The 17,717-nt window shown below is 45.9% G+C and overlaps 1 protein-coding gene across 1 annotated transcript; it reads left to right on the top strand.

The window, feature by feature from the left end:
• The first annotated feature begins 1,214 nt into the window (after positions 1 to 1,214).
• On the top strand, positions 1,215 to 8,225 carry PSMB5 (proteasome 20S subunit beta 5). Its single transcript, XM_001924445.5, has 3 exons — positions 1,215 to 1,416; positions 2,437 to 2,743; positions 7,716 to 8,225. Exons 1-3 carry the CDS (start codon positions 1,219 to 1,221, stop codon positions 8,000 to 8,002), a joined length of 792 nt encoding a protein of 263 aa, XP_001924480.3. The 5' UTR covers positions 1,215 to 1,218; the 3' UTR covers positions 8,003 to 8,225.
• Positions 8,226 to 17,717: the final 9,492 nt, after the last annotated feature.

Genomic DNA, 17,717 nt, shown 5'->3' on the forward strand with positions numbered 1-17,717 from the left:
TTATTCTGCGTTTTTGGCCATTCATTACTTATTAGAATTTCCGCCAGAGGGTGAGAGTAAAGACAACATTGAATCGTTTTTTTTTTTTTTTTTTTTCTGGTCTTTGGTCTTTTTAGGGCAGCACCTGTGGCATATGGAGGTTCCCAGGCTGGGGGTCGAATTGGAGCTGGAACTGCAGGCCACAGCCACAGCCACAGCAATGAGGGATCTGACCTGATGTGTTTGCGACCTACACCACAGCTCACGGCAATGCCAGATCCTTAACCCACTGAGCCAGGCCAGGGATCGAACCGCGTCCTCATGTATACTAGTCGGGTTCGTTAACCACTGAGCCATGAGTGGAACTCCAACATTGGATCTTAAAAATCGATTACTGTTAGAGATGTGGCTAGTGTGGTGACTGATGCTATCCAACAACAAGAGTAAAAGCATTCTTTTTTTTTTGTCATTTCTTAGACCGCTCCTGTGGCATATGGAGGTTCCCAGGCCAGGGGTCCAATCAGAGATGTAGCCGCCAGCCTACAGGATCCGAGCCTTGTCTGCAGCCTACACCACAGCTCACAGTAATGCCGGATCCTTAACCTACTGAGCAAGGCCAGGAATCGAACCCTCAACCTCATAGTTCCTAGTCAGATTCGTTAACCACTGAGCCACGACAGGAACTCCTAAATGCATTCTTATTTGGGGGAAAATGGCCTCAGAATAGATCATTATTTTACCTGGTATCAGAGATTGCCCTTAAACAAAATGGCAACTTCAGTCGCGTTAATACAGCGCTGAAGCACTAGAGATGTAAAGTGCAGCTTGGACACCAGGCGGGGCGGGGCTGATTTACAGCTACCGGTTTAGAACAGATTTTCAACCAGTCACGCCCTTCTCAAAGATGGCCGGTCCCCCTTCACTCCTTCAACTTGGACATTTTCCATTGCTCCCTATGGAATTTGAGGTTAATCTAACCTCATGCTGACTGCGTGACCGAAATCAAGATGGAAGCCACATCCCTTTAGCATTTAAGGGAAGTGAAGCTATTTATTTTTCCCTCCTCGGGGAAAATAATCACTTGCATCTGGCTCTTGTTTTTGGAGGCGTGGTTGCCAGGAGTTAAAATGGCTCCTCCTTGGAATAGATTTACTAGCGAGTGAAGCCGGGAGGGCGTGGCGTTGCCCGGCCGCTCTTTACTAGATGTTCTGGCGGGTAGTTCCGTTTCCCTTACTAGACATGGCGCTGGCCAGCGTGTTGGAGAGGCCGCTGGCCGTGAATCGGCGCGGGTTTTTCGGATTTGGGGGTCGTGCGGATCTGCTGGACCTGGGTCCGGGGAGCCCTGGCGATGGGCTGAGCCTGGTCGCGCCCAGCTGGGGTGTCCCAGAGGAGCCAAGAATCGAAATGCTTCACGGTACCACCACTCTGGCCTTCAAGGTGCGGACCCAGTCGCTGCGCCGCCCTGAGTCGCGTCCTTCCCGGCCTCCCAGCCGGAGAGGAACCCGGGGTGGCTGCAGCCACGAAACCCGAGTGGAGGCTTGAGCTAATCGCCCCCGACCCCAGTGGTTTCGTTGTCTCATTGCTGAGGGAGGCCTGGGCTTTCGCTCTAGCGGGAGAAGGGGTTGGGGGGCGTGGGGCTGGGGGTAATGGGGCAAGGAGCCCGAGGCTGCTTGGGTTAATTCATGCTTAAGCGACTCCAGGTGGGTCCTATCCAGGGAAGCGGAGGCCGCAGCAGTGAACACTGGCAGAGGGAGGGCTGTTGTAACCACCAAAGGTTTTGGAAACTGAGTGGCGCTGATAGACCAGAGCAACTGAAACCGCTGTGGCTTGAGGGGGAAGGTTGGTGAGAGGGAGCACTGTACTAGGAGCCAGACATTTGGGATTGCTGGTCCAGCTCTGCAATAACAAGCTGTATGATCTTGGGTAAGTCGTTCCATCTCATTGAGCCCATTTCCTCAGCCATAAAGTGAAGGTAACACTGAAGGTAATCCCACGTCAAAGGATTGATGTGAAGCTCTAGGGACATTAATATGTGGGAAAGTATGTCGTGAAGTATAAAATGGCAGAGAAAGAGATGTTCTGGGCTTGCATTGATGCATAAAGAAATGTCAAGATTGGAGTTCCTGTCGTGGCTCAGTGGTTAACGAATCCCACTAGGAACCATGAGGTTGTGGGTTTGATCCCTGGCCTTGCTCAATGGGTTAGGGATCCGGCATTGCCGTGAGCTGTGGTGTAGGTTGCCGACGTGGCTCGGATCCCGCATTGCTGTGGCTCTGGCGTAGGCCGGTGGCTACAGCTCCGATTGGACCCATGGCCTGGGAACCTCCATATGCCGCGGGAGCGGCCCAAGAAATGGCAAAAAGACGAAAAAAAAAAAAAAGAAAGAAAGAAATGTCAAGATGATGTTTTTTGTCTGATGTGGCCTAGTCTGTTTTGTGTTTCCTCTGATCTTAACAGTTTCTCCATGGAGTCATTGTTGCAGCAGACTCCCGGGCCACAGCAGGTGCCTACATTGCCTCCCAGACAGTAAAGAAAGTGATAGAGATCAACCCGTACCTGCTGGGCACCATGGCTGGGGGTGCAGCGGATTGCAGCTTCTGGGAGCGGCTCTTGGCTCGGCAGTGTCGAATCTATGAGCTTCGAAACAAGGAACGAATTTCGGTAGCAGCTGCCTCCAAGCTGCTTGCCAACATGGTGTATCAGTACAAAGGCATGGGGCTGTCCATGGGCACCATGATCTGTGGCTGGGATAAGAGAGGCCCTGGTGAGTTAACCTACAATCACGTGATTCTTGGGCTGACACTACAGAGAGAATGGTGTTGGATGAACAGATGAATGAAAGAGCTTATGTGAGTGCTGAGGATGTGTTGATTAGTTCTCAGTTCTTCCTTTGTTTGAGGAAGGACTAGTGTAGGAAAGGGCACAGAGGTAGATCAGCTGTGTCATTGGCCACCCTTGTGACCTTAGGTAGGTTGCTTATTTTCTCAGCCTGTTTCATCATCTGTTACATAGATTCCATGAGGTAATACATGTCAAGTATATAGTGTCTGGCACATAAGACCTGCAAAGGATTGCATTGAGTTTTGTTTTTTTTTTTGTTGTTTTTTTTTTTTTTGGTTTTTTTAGGGCTGCATTCACGGCTTATGGAAGTTCTCAGGCTAGGGGTTGAATTGGAGCTGCAGCTGCCGGCTTATGCCACAACCACAACAGTGCCAGATCTGAGCCATGTCTGCAACCTACGCAGCTTTGACAATGCAGATCCTTAATCCACTGAGTGAAGCCAGAGATCAAACCTGCAAACCTGCATCCTCATGGATACAAGTCGGATTCTTAAACCATTGAGCCACAATGGGAACTCCTGTATTGAGAATTCAATTGGGTGATAGACATGAAAACTCTAGTCAGTGCAATCTGATAGAATTATAATGTGAGCCAAACATGTCATTTTAAATTGTCTAATGGAATATTTAAAAAATGGAAAGAGGAGTTCCCAGGTGGCTTAACAGATTAAGGATCAGGCAGTTGTCACTGCTGTGGCGTACATTTGAACCCAGGAATTAATGCATGCCACAGGCATGGTCCAAAAAAAAAAAGTAAAAAGAAATGGATGTCACAACATTGTAAATCAACTACACTTTAATTTTTTTTAAAAAAGGGGAGTTCCTATTATGGCTCAGTGGGTTAGTATCCATGAGGATGTGGGTTCGATCCCTCTCCTTGCTCAATGGATTAAGGATCTGGTGTTGCCATGAGCTGTGGTGTAGCTTGGCAGCTGCACTCCAGTTGAAATCCTAGCCTTGGAACTTCCATATGCCATGGTGTGGCCATTAACTAAATTAAATTAAAAAATAAAAACCTTGCCAGGAAATTGTCTTGTATACGATGTCGGTTCCTCTTCTGCTAGTTAGGTAGGTGTTTTTTTTGTTTTATTTTTGTTTTTTGTTGTTGTTGTTTTTGTCTTTTTAGGGCCGCACCTGAGGCATATGGAGGTTCTCAGGCTAGGAATACTAGTTGGGTTAGTTTTCACTGCGTTAAACTGGGAATCCTGGTAGTTTGTTTGTTTGTTTTTTAATTGAAATATGGTTGATTTACCATATTTCAATGGTATGTTTCTGGAATATAGCAAAGTGTTATGTTTTTGGTATACAGCAAAGTGATTTAGTTTTATATCTATATATCTATATAACTATATTTTATATATATTCTTTTTCATTGAAGTTTCTTATAGGGTATAAGTTTAAACTATGAATATAGTTTCCTGTGCTATACAGTAGGACCTTGTGTGCCTATTTTTTTCTTTTTTTGCCTATTTTATATGTAGCAGTTTGTATCTGCTAATCCCAAACTCCTGCTTTATCCCTCCCCCACCCCCTTTCCTCTTTGGTAACCGTAGGTTTGTTTTCTGTGTCTGTGAGTCTGTTTCTGTTTTGTAAGTTAGTTCATTTGTGCCATATTTTAGATTCCACATATAAGTGATATCATATTTGTCTTTCTCTTTCTCACTTAATTCAATTAGTGTGATAATTTCTAGTTCCATCCATGTTGCTGCAATGGCATAATTTTGTTCTTTTTTAATGGCTTAGTATTCCATTGTGTGTAATCTATATGCCGTATTTTCTTTATCCATTCATCTATTGATGGACACTTAGGTTGCTTCCATGTCTTGCTCTTGAGCCAGTTTTGAATGTCCCCTTAGTCAAGCTGGAATATAGCTAGTCACTTTCTGTGTAACTTTCTCCCTTGGAGAGTTCCCGTCATGGCTCAGTGGTTAATGAACCTGACTAGTATCATGAGGACTCAGGTTTGATCCCTGGCCTCACTCAGTGGGTTAAGGATCCAGCATTCCCGTGAGCTGTGGCGTAGGCTGGCAGCTACAGCTCCTGTTTGGCCCCTAGCCTGGGAACCTCCATATGCTGCAAGAAAAATTTTCTCCTTTGATACTTGAAAATAGTTAATCTTTCCCTCAGCATCTTAGGTGGTCTAGAGGAGCATTTTGGAACTTTTAGCAGTTTTAGCAATTTGAACTTTTAGCTATTGGATTGACCGCAGGTGGTGGAAGCAGTGTAAGAGAATACGGAAACCAGCTAGCAAGGAAAACCCAGGAAGCTAGAGCATAAGGTAATCATACCATCCTCCAGAAGCTTTCCTGAAAAGCCGTCCCACTCAGGATGAGTCAGCCCCTGGCCTCAAGAAACAGACTCAGAAAAGATCACAGATTATTTAATGCAAGGCTCATGAGATGAGTACCACTTTAAAAAGAACCAGGAGTTCCTATTGTGGCTCATTGGATTAAGGACCCAGCGTCTCTGAGGATGCAGGTTCCATCCCTGGCCTTGCTTGGTGGATTAAGGATCCAGTGTTGCTGTAAACTGCACCTCTGATTTGACCCCTAGCCTGGGAACTTCTGTGTGCCACAGGTGTGGCTGTAAAATAAAGAAAAGAACCAGGAGTTCCCACTCTGATGCAGTGGGTTAAGGATTTGGTGTTGCTGAAGCTGTGGCCTAAGTTGTATCACTGTGGTTCCATTATAAACTTCCATATGCTGTGGATGTGGCCAAATAAATTTTTTTTAAAAAAGGAATTTCGAGGAGCTGGGGGCAGGGAGGTTGCTTCTGATGGTAGGAATTGGGGAAGATTTCATAGGATAGATGGCAGTTGTCCTGGATGTGAAAATGAGAGAAAGGAAACATGAACAAAAGAAGAAAGGGCAGAAGCATGAGGTTTTGGGGGAAGTAACTGGAAGTCCAGTTGAATTGGAACTAAAGGTGTGTGATGCAGAGTAGTGAGCCAGAAAAGAAAGTTGGAACCCGATGGTGAGCCAGCTAGCAAAGGTCGTGGCCTGGGGGGATGAGGAGGGCCTTCACTGGGGTAGATGCAAGAACCATCAGAACCTGAAAACCAATAAGGGCAGTGCTTTTCAACCTGGCTTACATCATAATCACCTGCAGAACTTAAAAAACAAGCCCATGCTTGTCCCTCACCCAGACCAATTGAAAAAGAATACCTGGTGTTTTTTTTTTGTTTGTTTGTTTGTTTGTTTTGTTTTTTGGTTTTTTTTTTTTAATTTGAAATTTTTGTTTAGGGCCACACCTGCAGCATATGGAGGCTCCCAGGCTAGGGATCGAATTGGAGCTACAGCTGCCGGCCTAGGCCACAGCCACAGCAACACCAGATCCAAGCCACGTCTGCAACCTACACCACAGCTCAGAGCAACACCGGATCCTTAACCCACTAAAAGCAGGACCAGGGATCGAACCTGCATCCTCAGGGATTCTAGTCGGGTTCGTTTCCACTGAACCACAACAGGAACTCTCCTAGGCATCTTTTTTAAAAGCTTCCGGGATGATTCTGATGCATAGTGAGTGTTGAGAGCCCCTGAACTAGGAAAAAGATTAGTGATGTGTTGGCAGAATTTGAAAATACAGGAGGAAGTGGATTGGGGAGGACCAGAGAGATGAGTTTAGTAGGTAATGGAGAACCATTGGAAGTATTTGAAGACAGGAAGTTTAAAGATGAATTTGGTGACAAAGGTATCCAGTTGGTGAGGTCCAGAAGGCAGTTGGAATTGATAAAAATTTTATTAAAATCGTCGTCTCAATTTTTATCTATACCAGAGCTTGGCTAACTTTTTCATAAAGGGCCAAAGAATAAGTATTTTAGGCTTGCAGCCTATATGATTTTGTCTCACCTACATATGGCTGTGTTCCAGTAAAACTTTACAAAACTGGGCAGTTGGCCTGGCCAACCCTTGGTCTATACCAGTATTCTCCAATAGACATATGATGTGAGCCATACATGTAATTTAAAATGTTACAGTAGCTACATTTTTAAAATTAAAAGAGAAAAAGTAATTCTCATAATGTTTTATTTAACCCAGTAGATCCAAAATATTATTATTGCTGCATGTGATACTAGCTTCATTTCAAATGCTCAGTAGTCACATGGGCAGTGTGATTTAGGACTCCAGCCTCTATTCTCCTACCTGTGATGTATGCTTTGTCCCCCACATGGTCTAAACTCTGAGGGTTAGGATTGTCTTATTAAACATTATCTCCCACAGTACCTGAAGTCACTGGAATTATACTTGCCTTTTGGTTGTGCAAAGAAGATAGACAAAGCAGTTATTATAATATGAGGTGAGATAGGGTGGTATGTATAGAATCCTGAAGTCGTAATATTTAATTTGTTTTCTTCACCTTTTTAAAAAGTTTATTTATTTATTGGCTGCACCCATAGCATGTGGAAGTTTGAAGGGCTGGGGAACCCACACCTCAGTTGCAACCTATGCTATAGCTGTAGCAATGCCAGATCTTTAACCTGCTGTACTATAAGAGAACTTCCACCTTATTTTTTTTAAAGTAATTATTTTGTAGAAGTTCAGTGTTCTTTTCTGCAGCATATGGAGGTTCCCAGATTAGGGGTCAAATCGGAGCCTACACCACAGCCACAGCAACTCGGGATCTGAGCCATGTCTTCGACCTACACTACAGCTCATGGCAACACCAGATCCTTAACTCACTGAGCAAGGCCAGGGATCAAACCTGCATCCTCATGGATAGTAGTCAGATTCGTTTCCACTGCACCACAACGGGAACTCGCAGAAGTGCAGTTTTCTTATATTTCTGTTGGTCTCCCCTGGGTTTCAAGAGGAATGGAGGACTCTTGCCTTGGAGGGTGACTTAGATGTCAAAAGGGGTGGTCACCTTTTCCCCACTAACCCCCATCTCTCTTTCCAGGCCTCTACTACGTGGACAGTGAAGGAAACCGGATCTCAGGGGCCACCTTCTCTGTAGGTTCTGGCTCTGTGTATGCCTATGGTGTCATGGATCGGGGTTACTCCTATGACCTGGAGGTGGAACAGGCTTATGATCTGGCCCGTCGAGCCATCTACCAAGCCACCTACAGAGATGCCTACTCAGGAGGCTCGGTCAACCTCTACCATGTCCGGGAGGATGGCTGGATCCGTGTCTCCAGTGACAATGTAGCTGATCTACACGACAAGTATAGTGAATCTACTCCCTGAAAGAGGGAGGATGCGGCTGCTTGCATTTCTTGGGGTGACTGTTGGTGATTTGGCAATACAGCTCGCCATACTCTAATGGCAGGGTCCCCGATTGTATCCATCGTTTTTTTTTTTTAAGCTCTGGTGCATTGACCTCCATGTGTTACCAGTTGTTAATGAGCTGCTGCAGAGGTAATTATTTGTTTTATTTTCTTGGATGTTAACATTACACTACTCAGCCTCAGCCTGTGTTGTGTCTTTTGTCCACCCTGTCCCTCCTCCAAGCACTTTACAGTCAAATAAGCCAGGACAGTGGGAGGGAAGTGAGTGTAATTACAGGAAACAGTGGTGTGAAGACATTGTCTAGTGAATACATTAACGTCCCCACTCATGAAGCTAATAACAAAGGAGAAGGAGAGAGAGGTGGGGAGGAGGGAGAGCTTCCCGATTCCGTTTGCAAAGAGATGAAAAGTTGATGAGGTGGAAAGATGCACAGGGCTGTACCAGGCAGAGCTACACAGGGAAAAGCTCATCCCCTGTGGTGGGGGAGGGGAGGCTGATGCTACATGCAGAGCCCAAAGGTGAAGAGGGTAAACCAGTGGGAAAGGGAAGGCTTTGACCCTGGGAAAGGGAAGGCTTTGACCCTGGGAAAAGGGAGGACCCAGAGGTGTGTGTAAAAGCAGCAGTGACCATCCGCCTGTGACCCCTGTCTTTCTGGCCCTCCAGTATGTGTCTCTGTGGGAGACAGAGGGATGATGGTGGACTTAGAACCTCCTGGGCAGGAAGCAGCGCAAAGTTGTCACTGGAACATGTGGGTGTGGAAAAGGCCCTGCTGAGAGCAGAGAGATGGCTGATTTATCACCACAGCACTGAGGGGCTTCCCAAGCTACGGGGGCAGCAGATGGCAAGGCCTTCTGTTAAAGAGACAGACAGACATAGGGGAGATAGAGGAGGTTGATGGAAGAAACCTTTAAAAAATGGAGGAGGAGGGGATAAACAACACTGCTCTGTATCAGTTAGCAAGATGGAAGAAGGTGGTTGGTGAGGGTGACGGCAGTGTGTTTTAAGGCCAAGGGATTGGGAGGGGTCTTCCATAGAAACAGGGGTAAAGTTTCTCCCCCACACTTCCCTTCTTGCACCTTCCCTCCCCCCTCAGCTTTGCACAGTCTCCGTATTGATTGATGAGGGCTGTCAGCCAGGAACTGATCGAGGCTTGTTAATTGCATTTGTCAAATGCAGGGAAATTGGGAATTAGTGAGACCGGAGAAGGGAGTTTGGAAAACAAATGACTCTCGTGCCTAAGGAGATTCATTTTGCTGAAAAGTGCCTCTGGAGCCCCTGGAGTCAGGGAGCTGCCAACGTGGACCTGGACCTACTCTACAGTCAAAGCAGGCAGGAGCCATGCTGCAGCTCCCTTCTGCGCAGCTGTCAACAGGTGCTTAGCTGTGAGGGCACAGCCACAGTCATCTTCCTCACTTAGGACAGTGGTTTGAGACCTTTTGCAAAATTAGAATTCTTTTTTAAAAAAATGAACTCTTAGGAGAAATCCCAGCCCCTCAAAGAAGTCAGATTGAAGTAGAGTTGAGGGGTCCATCCCCTCACCATTGAGCTTCCCCCTCCAGCCACTTCCCACACACTGCCATCCACATATACGGCCTCTCCTGATGCTTCTTGGAACCCCTCCAGGAACATGATTTGAAAATAACTGCCCTGGGAAATAACCTTGAGCATGAAAAGAGAGGTGAAGATCGGAATTCTTTTACATTGACCTCAGAGAGCCTAAGACTTCCTGGGCTCCTGGTCCATGAAGGAAAATGCAGTCTGGAGAGAAGAGATAATCTTGAAGCGATGCTGCCTTTGCCCTGTTGCACCTGGCCTTGCAGTGGTCTAGCTGTTTAATGTAAACACCTTCTCTGCATTGACTAAGTCCTTATGTTCAGGAAAAAACTTACCCAACAGTACCATGTTCTGGCATATCCCTGTTTCTCTGCCTTCCTGGATCTTGGACAAAAAGACTCGCTTGGTGGAAAAGATCAATTTGTGGTCGGTTTTCTGGAAAGAAAGTAGAGCAGAGGTAGAGGAAAACTGCAAGTCTCTAGGCCCAGGGATATCCACTCTGCAGTGGTGGCTCCCTGCTGCTGGGACTGGTGGGGAGTTGGCTTTGCAGTGATGTTGTGTGTCTCCGCTTGTGTGGGGATGATGGATGCTGCATAGCATCAGAGATGCTGCTGAGTGGAGTGTACCAGTTCAGGGACTCCCATCAGATTCATTTCCCAGTGCAGTCCTCTTGACAAAGGATGATGGAAAAGAAATTGCCTTAAATAGCTGGAAGATTAATTTCTCTTGGCAGTTCCCAGGCGTCCAAGGGCCAGGGCTTTTTAAGTGATGTCTGACAATTTCTCCTCCTTCCACAGATAGCTCAGTAACACCAAAATCTGACTCCTCAGGGTAGGTGATAGGACTAATCTGATTAAATAGGGAGCAAAACACTCCTAGAGGTCTGGTGCTTTCTCTTGCTGGCAGGGGAGGCCCTGGGGTTGAAGGCAGATGTGCCTTATAGTATCTCCACACCAGACAAGGGAGAGCTGGGGGGAGCAGTGGTGCCCCTTAGGGTGAGTAGAATGTTCATGAAGGAAGGTGAAAAGGTAGCCAAGGACATGGGGACGAGGGAGGGCGGGTTCAGTTAAAGCAAATCAGGGACCGAAGCATAATAGTTACCGAGTGTTCCCTCTTTAGGCAAAACCAGAAGGTCAATGTCTCTTGATATCCTCCTCAGCTAGCAAATGAGAAAACTGTCAAAGCCATTTGGGGAGTGGAAAGTTACATCCTTTGAGGGGAAATAAAACAACTGATTTATTCTGGTCCATGGGTTCTATGTGGTCTGTCAGTGGAGAGAAAAGGGAATAAGGTAAAAAGAAGGTGAAGGGAAACTGAAGGGACATTTCCTTAGTCTCAGAAAGGATGGTTGGAGTTCCCATCGTGGCGTGGCAGAAACAAATCCGACTAGGAACCATGAGGTTGTGGGTTCGATCCCTGGCCTCGCTCAGTGGGTTAAGGATCCAGCGTTGCCCTGAGCTGTGGTGTAGGTTGCAGTCAAGGCTCAGATCTGGCATTGCTGGGGTTGTGGTGTAGGCCAGCAGCTGCAGCTCCAATTCAACCCCTAGCCTGGGAACCTCCATATGCCGTGGGTGCAGCCCTCAAAAGACAAGAGACAAAAAAAAAAGGGGGGGGGATGGTTGAGTCATTGACATGAGCGTATCTAATTCAGTGAGTACAGTTAGGTATTTAATTTTCTGTTAGTTTTGTTAAGAGTGCCTCCCGCCAGGGCTCTAGTAGTAGATTAGGTGTTTTGAAACTGACCAGCAGCAGTGACCTCAAGACAAGATTGAGAGCATTATGATTTAAAACATGTATATTGCAACCAAGCATCTCTCCTGTTTTTGGGGTTTTTTTCTTGTTTGTTTTTTAAGTTCTAGTTTCCCTTTAGGAAGCCAGAATCATGTTGGGAAAATTGCAGCAGGCAAGAGGAGAGAGCAAACACAGCAATCAGAACTGCCCTGATCAGCAGCTACTGCCACCTCCTGCCTGACTCAGGCTGTCCCCCACCCACCCATTAGCCAATGGTCCACATGCCTGCATTGCACCCCAAGCCTGGCCTCAGAGCCACGTTCTTGCTTCCAGGGGCTATGCCCCACTGAAAGATTTCAATAAAAACCATTTCTAAAACGTCCCATTGGCTGTTGTTAATGGGTCAGGCAGAAGAAATTCTACCCACGTCAGCCTCTTGAGTTTATTTAACCCAACTCATCTCTCCCCGAAGCTGTGCCTCTGAGTTAGGTGCCAAGCCTAACTTGGTGCTTAACCTTTTATAATCCAGACTTAGCTGTCATCAGCCATGAATATCTGACTCATTATCCCCTATTTGAAAGGAAATATGACTGCGGGTTCAACCTCTTCTGATGTCCCCCTGCCCCATCCTCTCAGGCTGCCCCTTCTTTCTGTTCTCTCTTTGCTTGATTTTATGTTTTCTTACTTTATAAAAATTCTCTTTTTTTTCCTCTGCAGAATTTAAGTAAAAGCCAATCAATCAATAAACCAAGTGCTGCTTATGGACTTTAATGTAACAAGGAAAGGTTATCACTAGCTGCAGGGTACCCCAAAAGCTGGCATTCCAGAGGGGAAAGTGAGAAAGTGAGCTAGAGAGAACAAGAGACAAATGAGGGACAGAAACACAAAAGTGACTCCTGGACATCAGGAGTGAGATTGAGCAAAGAGGAGAGGGAGACGACGTGGCAGAGAAGATGGATGGAGACATTGATGGGCAGAGCTGGACTGGGAAGGGGGGGTCGGGGGGGAGGGAGACTCAGAAGGACAGTGATAGAGAGAGTGGGCAGAGAAATAGGGAGGAAGGAAGCAGCGAGAAGCTAATGCACAGTGAAACATGTCCCCCTGGAGACAGATAATTTCTCCAGCCATACATAATGAACACGTGCCTCTCTGTGTGCTGCCCCTGTACTGTCACAGTCACTTACATTCTGCAAGAATCTCTCCCGGTCTACACTGCTTGGGCAAGGTTGAGAAGGTTTGAGCTCTTTCAGAACCACCTTCTCAACCCGGCTGGGAAGACAGAAAAGTAGAAACCTCTCTCATAAGAGGAGCAGGATAGGGAGTTGCTGTTGTGGCTCGCTGGGTTAAGAACTCCACATAGTAACCAGGAGGATGGGGGTTTGAACCCTGGTCTCCCGCTCAGTGGGTTAAGGATCTGGCGCGTCACTGTAGCGTAGGTCACTGATGTGGCTCAGATCTAGTGTTGCTGCTGCTGTGGTGTAATCCAGCAGCTTCAGGTCCTATTTGACCCCCAGCTCAGGATCTTCCATGTGGCCCTAAAAAGGCGGAAAAAAAAAAAACAAAACAAAAACCAGGATAAGTTGAGCAGGATCACAGATTTGGTGCCTTTAAACATTTTATTTTTAGCTTCACAAAGAGGTCCTTTCCCCTCAACTTCATACCCCCTGGCTACACACCTCACACATACATGCCCACAGGTCAAGGCTAAGGCTGGTGAGAGGGGGGCCAGGAGCTCCCAGGGAGGCAGGAATAGCAGATGCTTCCTTGAGGAAGGAAATAAGTGGGCCCACGTAGGAAAGTGTGTAGTCTACGAGGGACCAAAGTCAAAAGGAGATTTTTGCACTTACTGCAGCTGTTTTCCCAGCCCAGCTCACTATCACTATCCCAGGGACATCAGACATTCTAAGCTTCCCCATGCATCCGGAGTGTCGAGTGTCACGTAATACATAGGCCCTTTTCTCGTGGCCACTCATCTGGAGTGATTATGTGCAGTGTTGTCTGATTAGAGGCAATGCACTGAGAACCAGGGTTCAGTGAAAGGGGTCATAATCACCCCGTTTCCCTTGAGTCTTGAGGCTGTACTCACAGTTCAATCTTTAGAGGAGAAAGCGATGGAGCATTTTAAACCAGAACAACAGATTAAGCAGTCGCACGTCTCTAAGTACCTTCCAAAGGGGAAAAATGCAATAGAGCCCAGGTATGATCTTTGGCAGCATGTGCTACATTCAAGAGCATCTATGTAAAGCCTCCGGTTTTTTCATGATGTCTGTCTTCCTTTTCAGTTAAACACTTACAATTTTGTTTATTACCCAATGTCTAGTGTGGTGCAAGCTACTCAGTAGAGAAAATATAGGAGTTCCCGTTGTAGCTCAGTGGTTAACAAATCCAACTAGGAATCATGAGGTTGCGAGTTCGATCCCTGGCCTTGCTCAGTGGGTTAAGGATCTGGCGTTGTTGTGAGCTGTGGTGTAGGTCTCAGACTCAGCTTGGATCTGGTGTTGCTGTGGCTCTGGCATAGGCTGGCAGCTTCAGCTCTGATTAGACCCCTAGCCTGGGAACCTCCATATGCTGCGGGAGCAGCCCTAGAAAAGGCAAAAAGACATACACACAAAAAAAGAAAATATAGCAAATTTTCTTTTTGGCCACACCCGCAGCATACAGAAATTCCCAGGCTAGGGATCCAACCCATGCCACTGCAGTAACCAGAGCTACTGAACTGACAATGCCAGATCCTTAACACATTAAGCCACAAGGGAACTCCATGATCATATTTTTTAATGTCCTGTTTATATACAAATTCCCCAACTGTCTCAATAATGTCCATTATACTATTTTTTTTTTTTTTTTTAGTCTTTTTGTCTTTTGTTGTTGTTGTTGCTATCTCTTGGGCCGCTTCTGCAGCATATGGAGGTTCCCAGGCTAGGGGTTGAATCGGAGCTGTAGCCACCAGCCTACGCCAGAGCCACAGCAACGCGGGATCCAAGCTGCGTCTGCAACCTACACCACAGCTCACGACAACGCCGGATCGTTAACCCACTGAGCAAGGGCAGGGACCGAACTCGCGACCTCATGGTTCCTAGTCGGATTCGTTAACCACTGCGCCACGACGGGAACTCCCATTATACTATTTTTTTTTCGGTCTTTTTGTCTTTTTAGGGCCGAACCCACAGCATATGGAAGTTCCCAGGGTGGAGGTCTAATCAGAGCTATAGCTGCTGGGCTACCCTACAGCCACAGCAACTCGGGATCCAAGCCGTGTCTTCAACCTACACCACAGCTCACAGTAATGCCAGATCCTTAACCCACTGAGCAAGGTCAGGGACTGAACCGGCAACTTCATGGTTCCTAGTCTGATTTGTTTCTTCTGTGCCATGACGGGAACTTGGAGAAATTTCTTTATTTTTGTATCTGTCTTTTATGACATTTATACTTTGAAGAACAACAGACCATCATTTGTCCTGGGCAATTTGGATTCGTCCCTCATGATCCGATTCAGGTTAAACGTTTTTAGCAAGACTATCTCCCAGGTGATATTGTATACTTCCCATTGCAGTGGTGCTGGAGGCTCATAATGTCATTTTGTTACATTATCGGTGATACTGAAGTTTGCCTGCTAGGTTTCTCCATTATAAAGGTATGTTTGCCCTTTGTAATTAATTAGTAAACTAATAATAAGTAGAGTGATTATTTGAGATCATGGGAATATCCTGGACTCCCACAATCTTGCATCTATTGGCTTTAGCATCCATTGATGAGCCCTCCTAAAGCAATTTTTACATGGGTGGCTGCAAATGTTGGCTTTCAAATTCTGTCATTTCTTCTACCCATATTAGCTGGGATCTAGCTTTCTTCTCCTATTCTTCTCCTTTCTTTTCCTTTATTTATCTTTAATTTTTCATTTTATTGCATTTTAGAGTTTTTGTATTTTTTTTAACTTATTTTCAAAGAAAGACTTCCCAGTTGTTTATTCAATTTATTTTGCATTTAATAATTCATCAAGGAGTTCCCACTGTGGCTCAGCAGAAACAAATCTGACTAGTAACTATGGGGACACAGGTTCGATCCCTTGCCTCGCTCAGTGGGTTAAGGATCTAGCATTGCCATGAGCTGTGGTGTAGGCCACAGAGGTGGCTCGGATCCCATGTTGTTGTGGCTGTGGTAAAGGCTGGCAGCTACAGCTCTCACTCGACACCCTAGCCTGGGAACTTCATATGTTATGGGTGTGGCCCTAAAAAGATTCATCAAATTCAGAGTTCTCTTGTGGCGCAACAGGTTAGGGATCCAGTGCTGTTACTGCAGCGGTCCAATACACTGATAGGACTTGGGGCTGTGGTACACTGCTATGGCACACAGGTTCATTCCCTGGCCCAGGAACTTCCACATGCCTTGGGCACAGTCAAAAATAAAATCTCATCTGCTCTCACTCCTGCTACAACATAAATTACTCACCCTTTCTTGAGTACTATTCCCTCCTGCCTGCCTGTCTTCCTTCTCTTTTCCTTTGCATGTAAATGTAGATCAGCCTTGACTCAGTAGAGCCCAGGTAGGATCCTTGGTGGCATGTGCTATCTTCCACCTTTCTGAAATGTCTTTCCTTTCTCCAAATCCCAGCTTTCTCAGACAGTTCCCTCTCCAGTGTCTCTGAGGACACTGTCCAGACTGGCTCTGGGATTTCCTTCCACTACTATTCTAAAACGCTCTCATTGGGGGAAAAAACTGTAACTGCAATGTATACATCTAAGGATAACCTGACCCCCTTGCTGTACAGTGGGAAAATAAAATAAATAAATAAATAAATAAATAAATAAATAAATAAATTACATACTTCTAGGTTTTATAACAAAATTAAAAAAAAATAAAAAATAAAACGCTCTCAGGTGTGCTCAAGAATGATTGTCAGGAGTTCCCATCGTGGTGCAGCAGAAATGAATCCAACTAGGAACCATGAGGTTGCGGGTTCAATCCCTGGCCTTGCTCAGTGGTTTAAGGATCTGGCGTTGTCGTGAGCTGTGGTGTAGGTCGAAGATGAGGCTTGGATCCTGCGTTGCTGTGGCTGTGGTGTAGGCTGGCAGCTATAGCTCCCATTAGACCCCTAGCCTGGGAACCTTCATATGCCGTGGGTGTAGCCCTAAAAAGACAAAAGACCAAAAAAAAAAAAAAAAAAAAAAAAAAAAAGAATGACTGTAGGAAACAGCTTCCCTGGGAGTTCCTGTTGTGGCTTAGTGGGAATGAATCCGACTAGTATCCATGAGGACTCGGGTTCGATCCCAGGCCTCACTCAGTGGCTTAAGGATCTGGCGTTGTGGTGAGCTGTTGTGGTCACAGATGTGGCTCAGATCCAGAGTTGCTGTGGCTGTGGTGTAGGCTGGTAGCTGTAGCTCCAATTCAAGCCCTAGCCTGGGAACCTACACATGCTGCAGGTATGGCCCTAAAAAGCAAAAAAGCAAAACAACAACAACAAAAAAGAAACAGCTTTCTGGCCTCATGCCAGAGGAAGTTAGATTTTACCATAGGGAGAAGAGAAACAGATTATTACTTTTTTTTTTTAGGGCTGCACCCACAGCATATAGAGTTTCCCAGGCTAGGGGCTGAATCGGAGCTACTGCTATTAGCCTACACCACAGCCATAGCAACTCTGGATCTGAGCCACGTCTGCAACCTACACCACAGTTCACAGCAATGCCGGATCCTTAACCCACCAAACAAGGCCAGTAATTGAACCCGCCACCTCATAGTTCCTATTCAGATTCATTTCTGCTGCGCCACAACAGGAACTCCTGTCCTAGGATATTATCAAAAGTTAATGTTTTTCTGGCTGGCTTGTGTTATTTTTTTAATTAATGGAAAATTTGGGAAAGGAAACACAAAATCTATAACCCTTAAAAATATAAACGCTCCTGCCTCATTTCCATGTAACAGGCAAAGCTGTTGCTTGGGTTGCCACATAAGCCAGGGTGATGCTAGGGTGAAAACTCTTGGAGGCAACTGGACTTTCTACTGAGAATGAAATCCTACCAAGAATGTCCCAGACTTTGAGAACCAACAAGTGAATGGAGGAGGCCTGAGTGACAGCTAGTGCTGAAATGTTGGGGATGCTGAATAAGACAGCTGGCTTGAGGTTCCGGGTGGGCAATCTATTAGCTATGAGACCTTGTAGTACCTCTCTCTGATCCTCTGTTTTCTATAAAATGGGGATGCCGATAACCTGTCTGCTTTATACTGATCTAATTATGTTATCTAATTTCATATATTTCACTTATCATATTGAATTTTCCCCAATTATCCTGGTAAAAGTCCATTACAGTTTTTTTCCTGACCCACATTCAATCAGAGATCATATTTCGAATTTAGTGGTTATATCTTTTTATTGTCCTTTAATTTAAAACAG

This window comes from Sus scrofa, chromosome 7 (assembly GCF_054392235.1).
Source record: "Sus scrofa isolate SSC_HxYL_T2T_F1_AM1 chromosome 7, Sscrofa_HxYL_maternal_Yorkshire_Landrace_v2.0, whole genome shotgun sequence".
In the NCBI taxonomy this organism is placed as follows: domain Eukaryota; kingdom Metazoa; phylum Chordata; class Mammalia; order Artiodactyla; family Suidae; genus Sus; species Sus scrofa.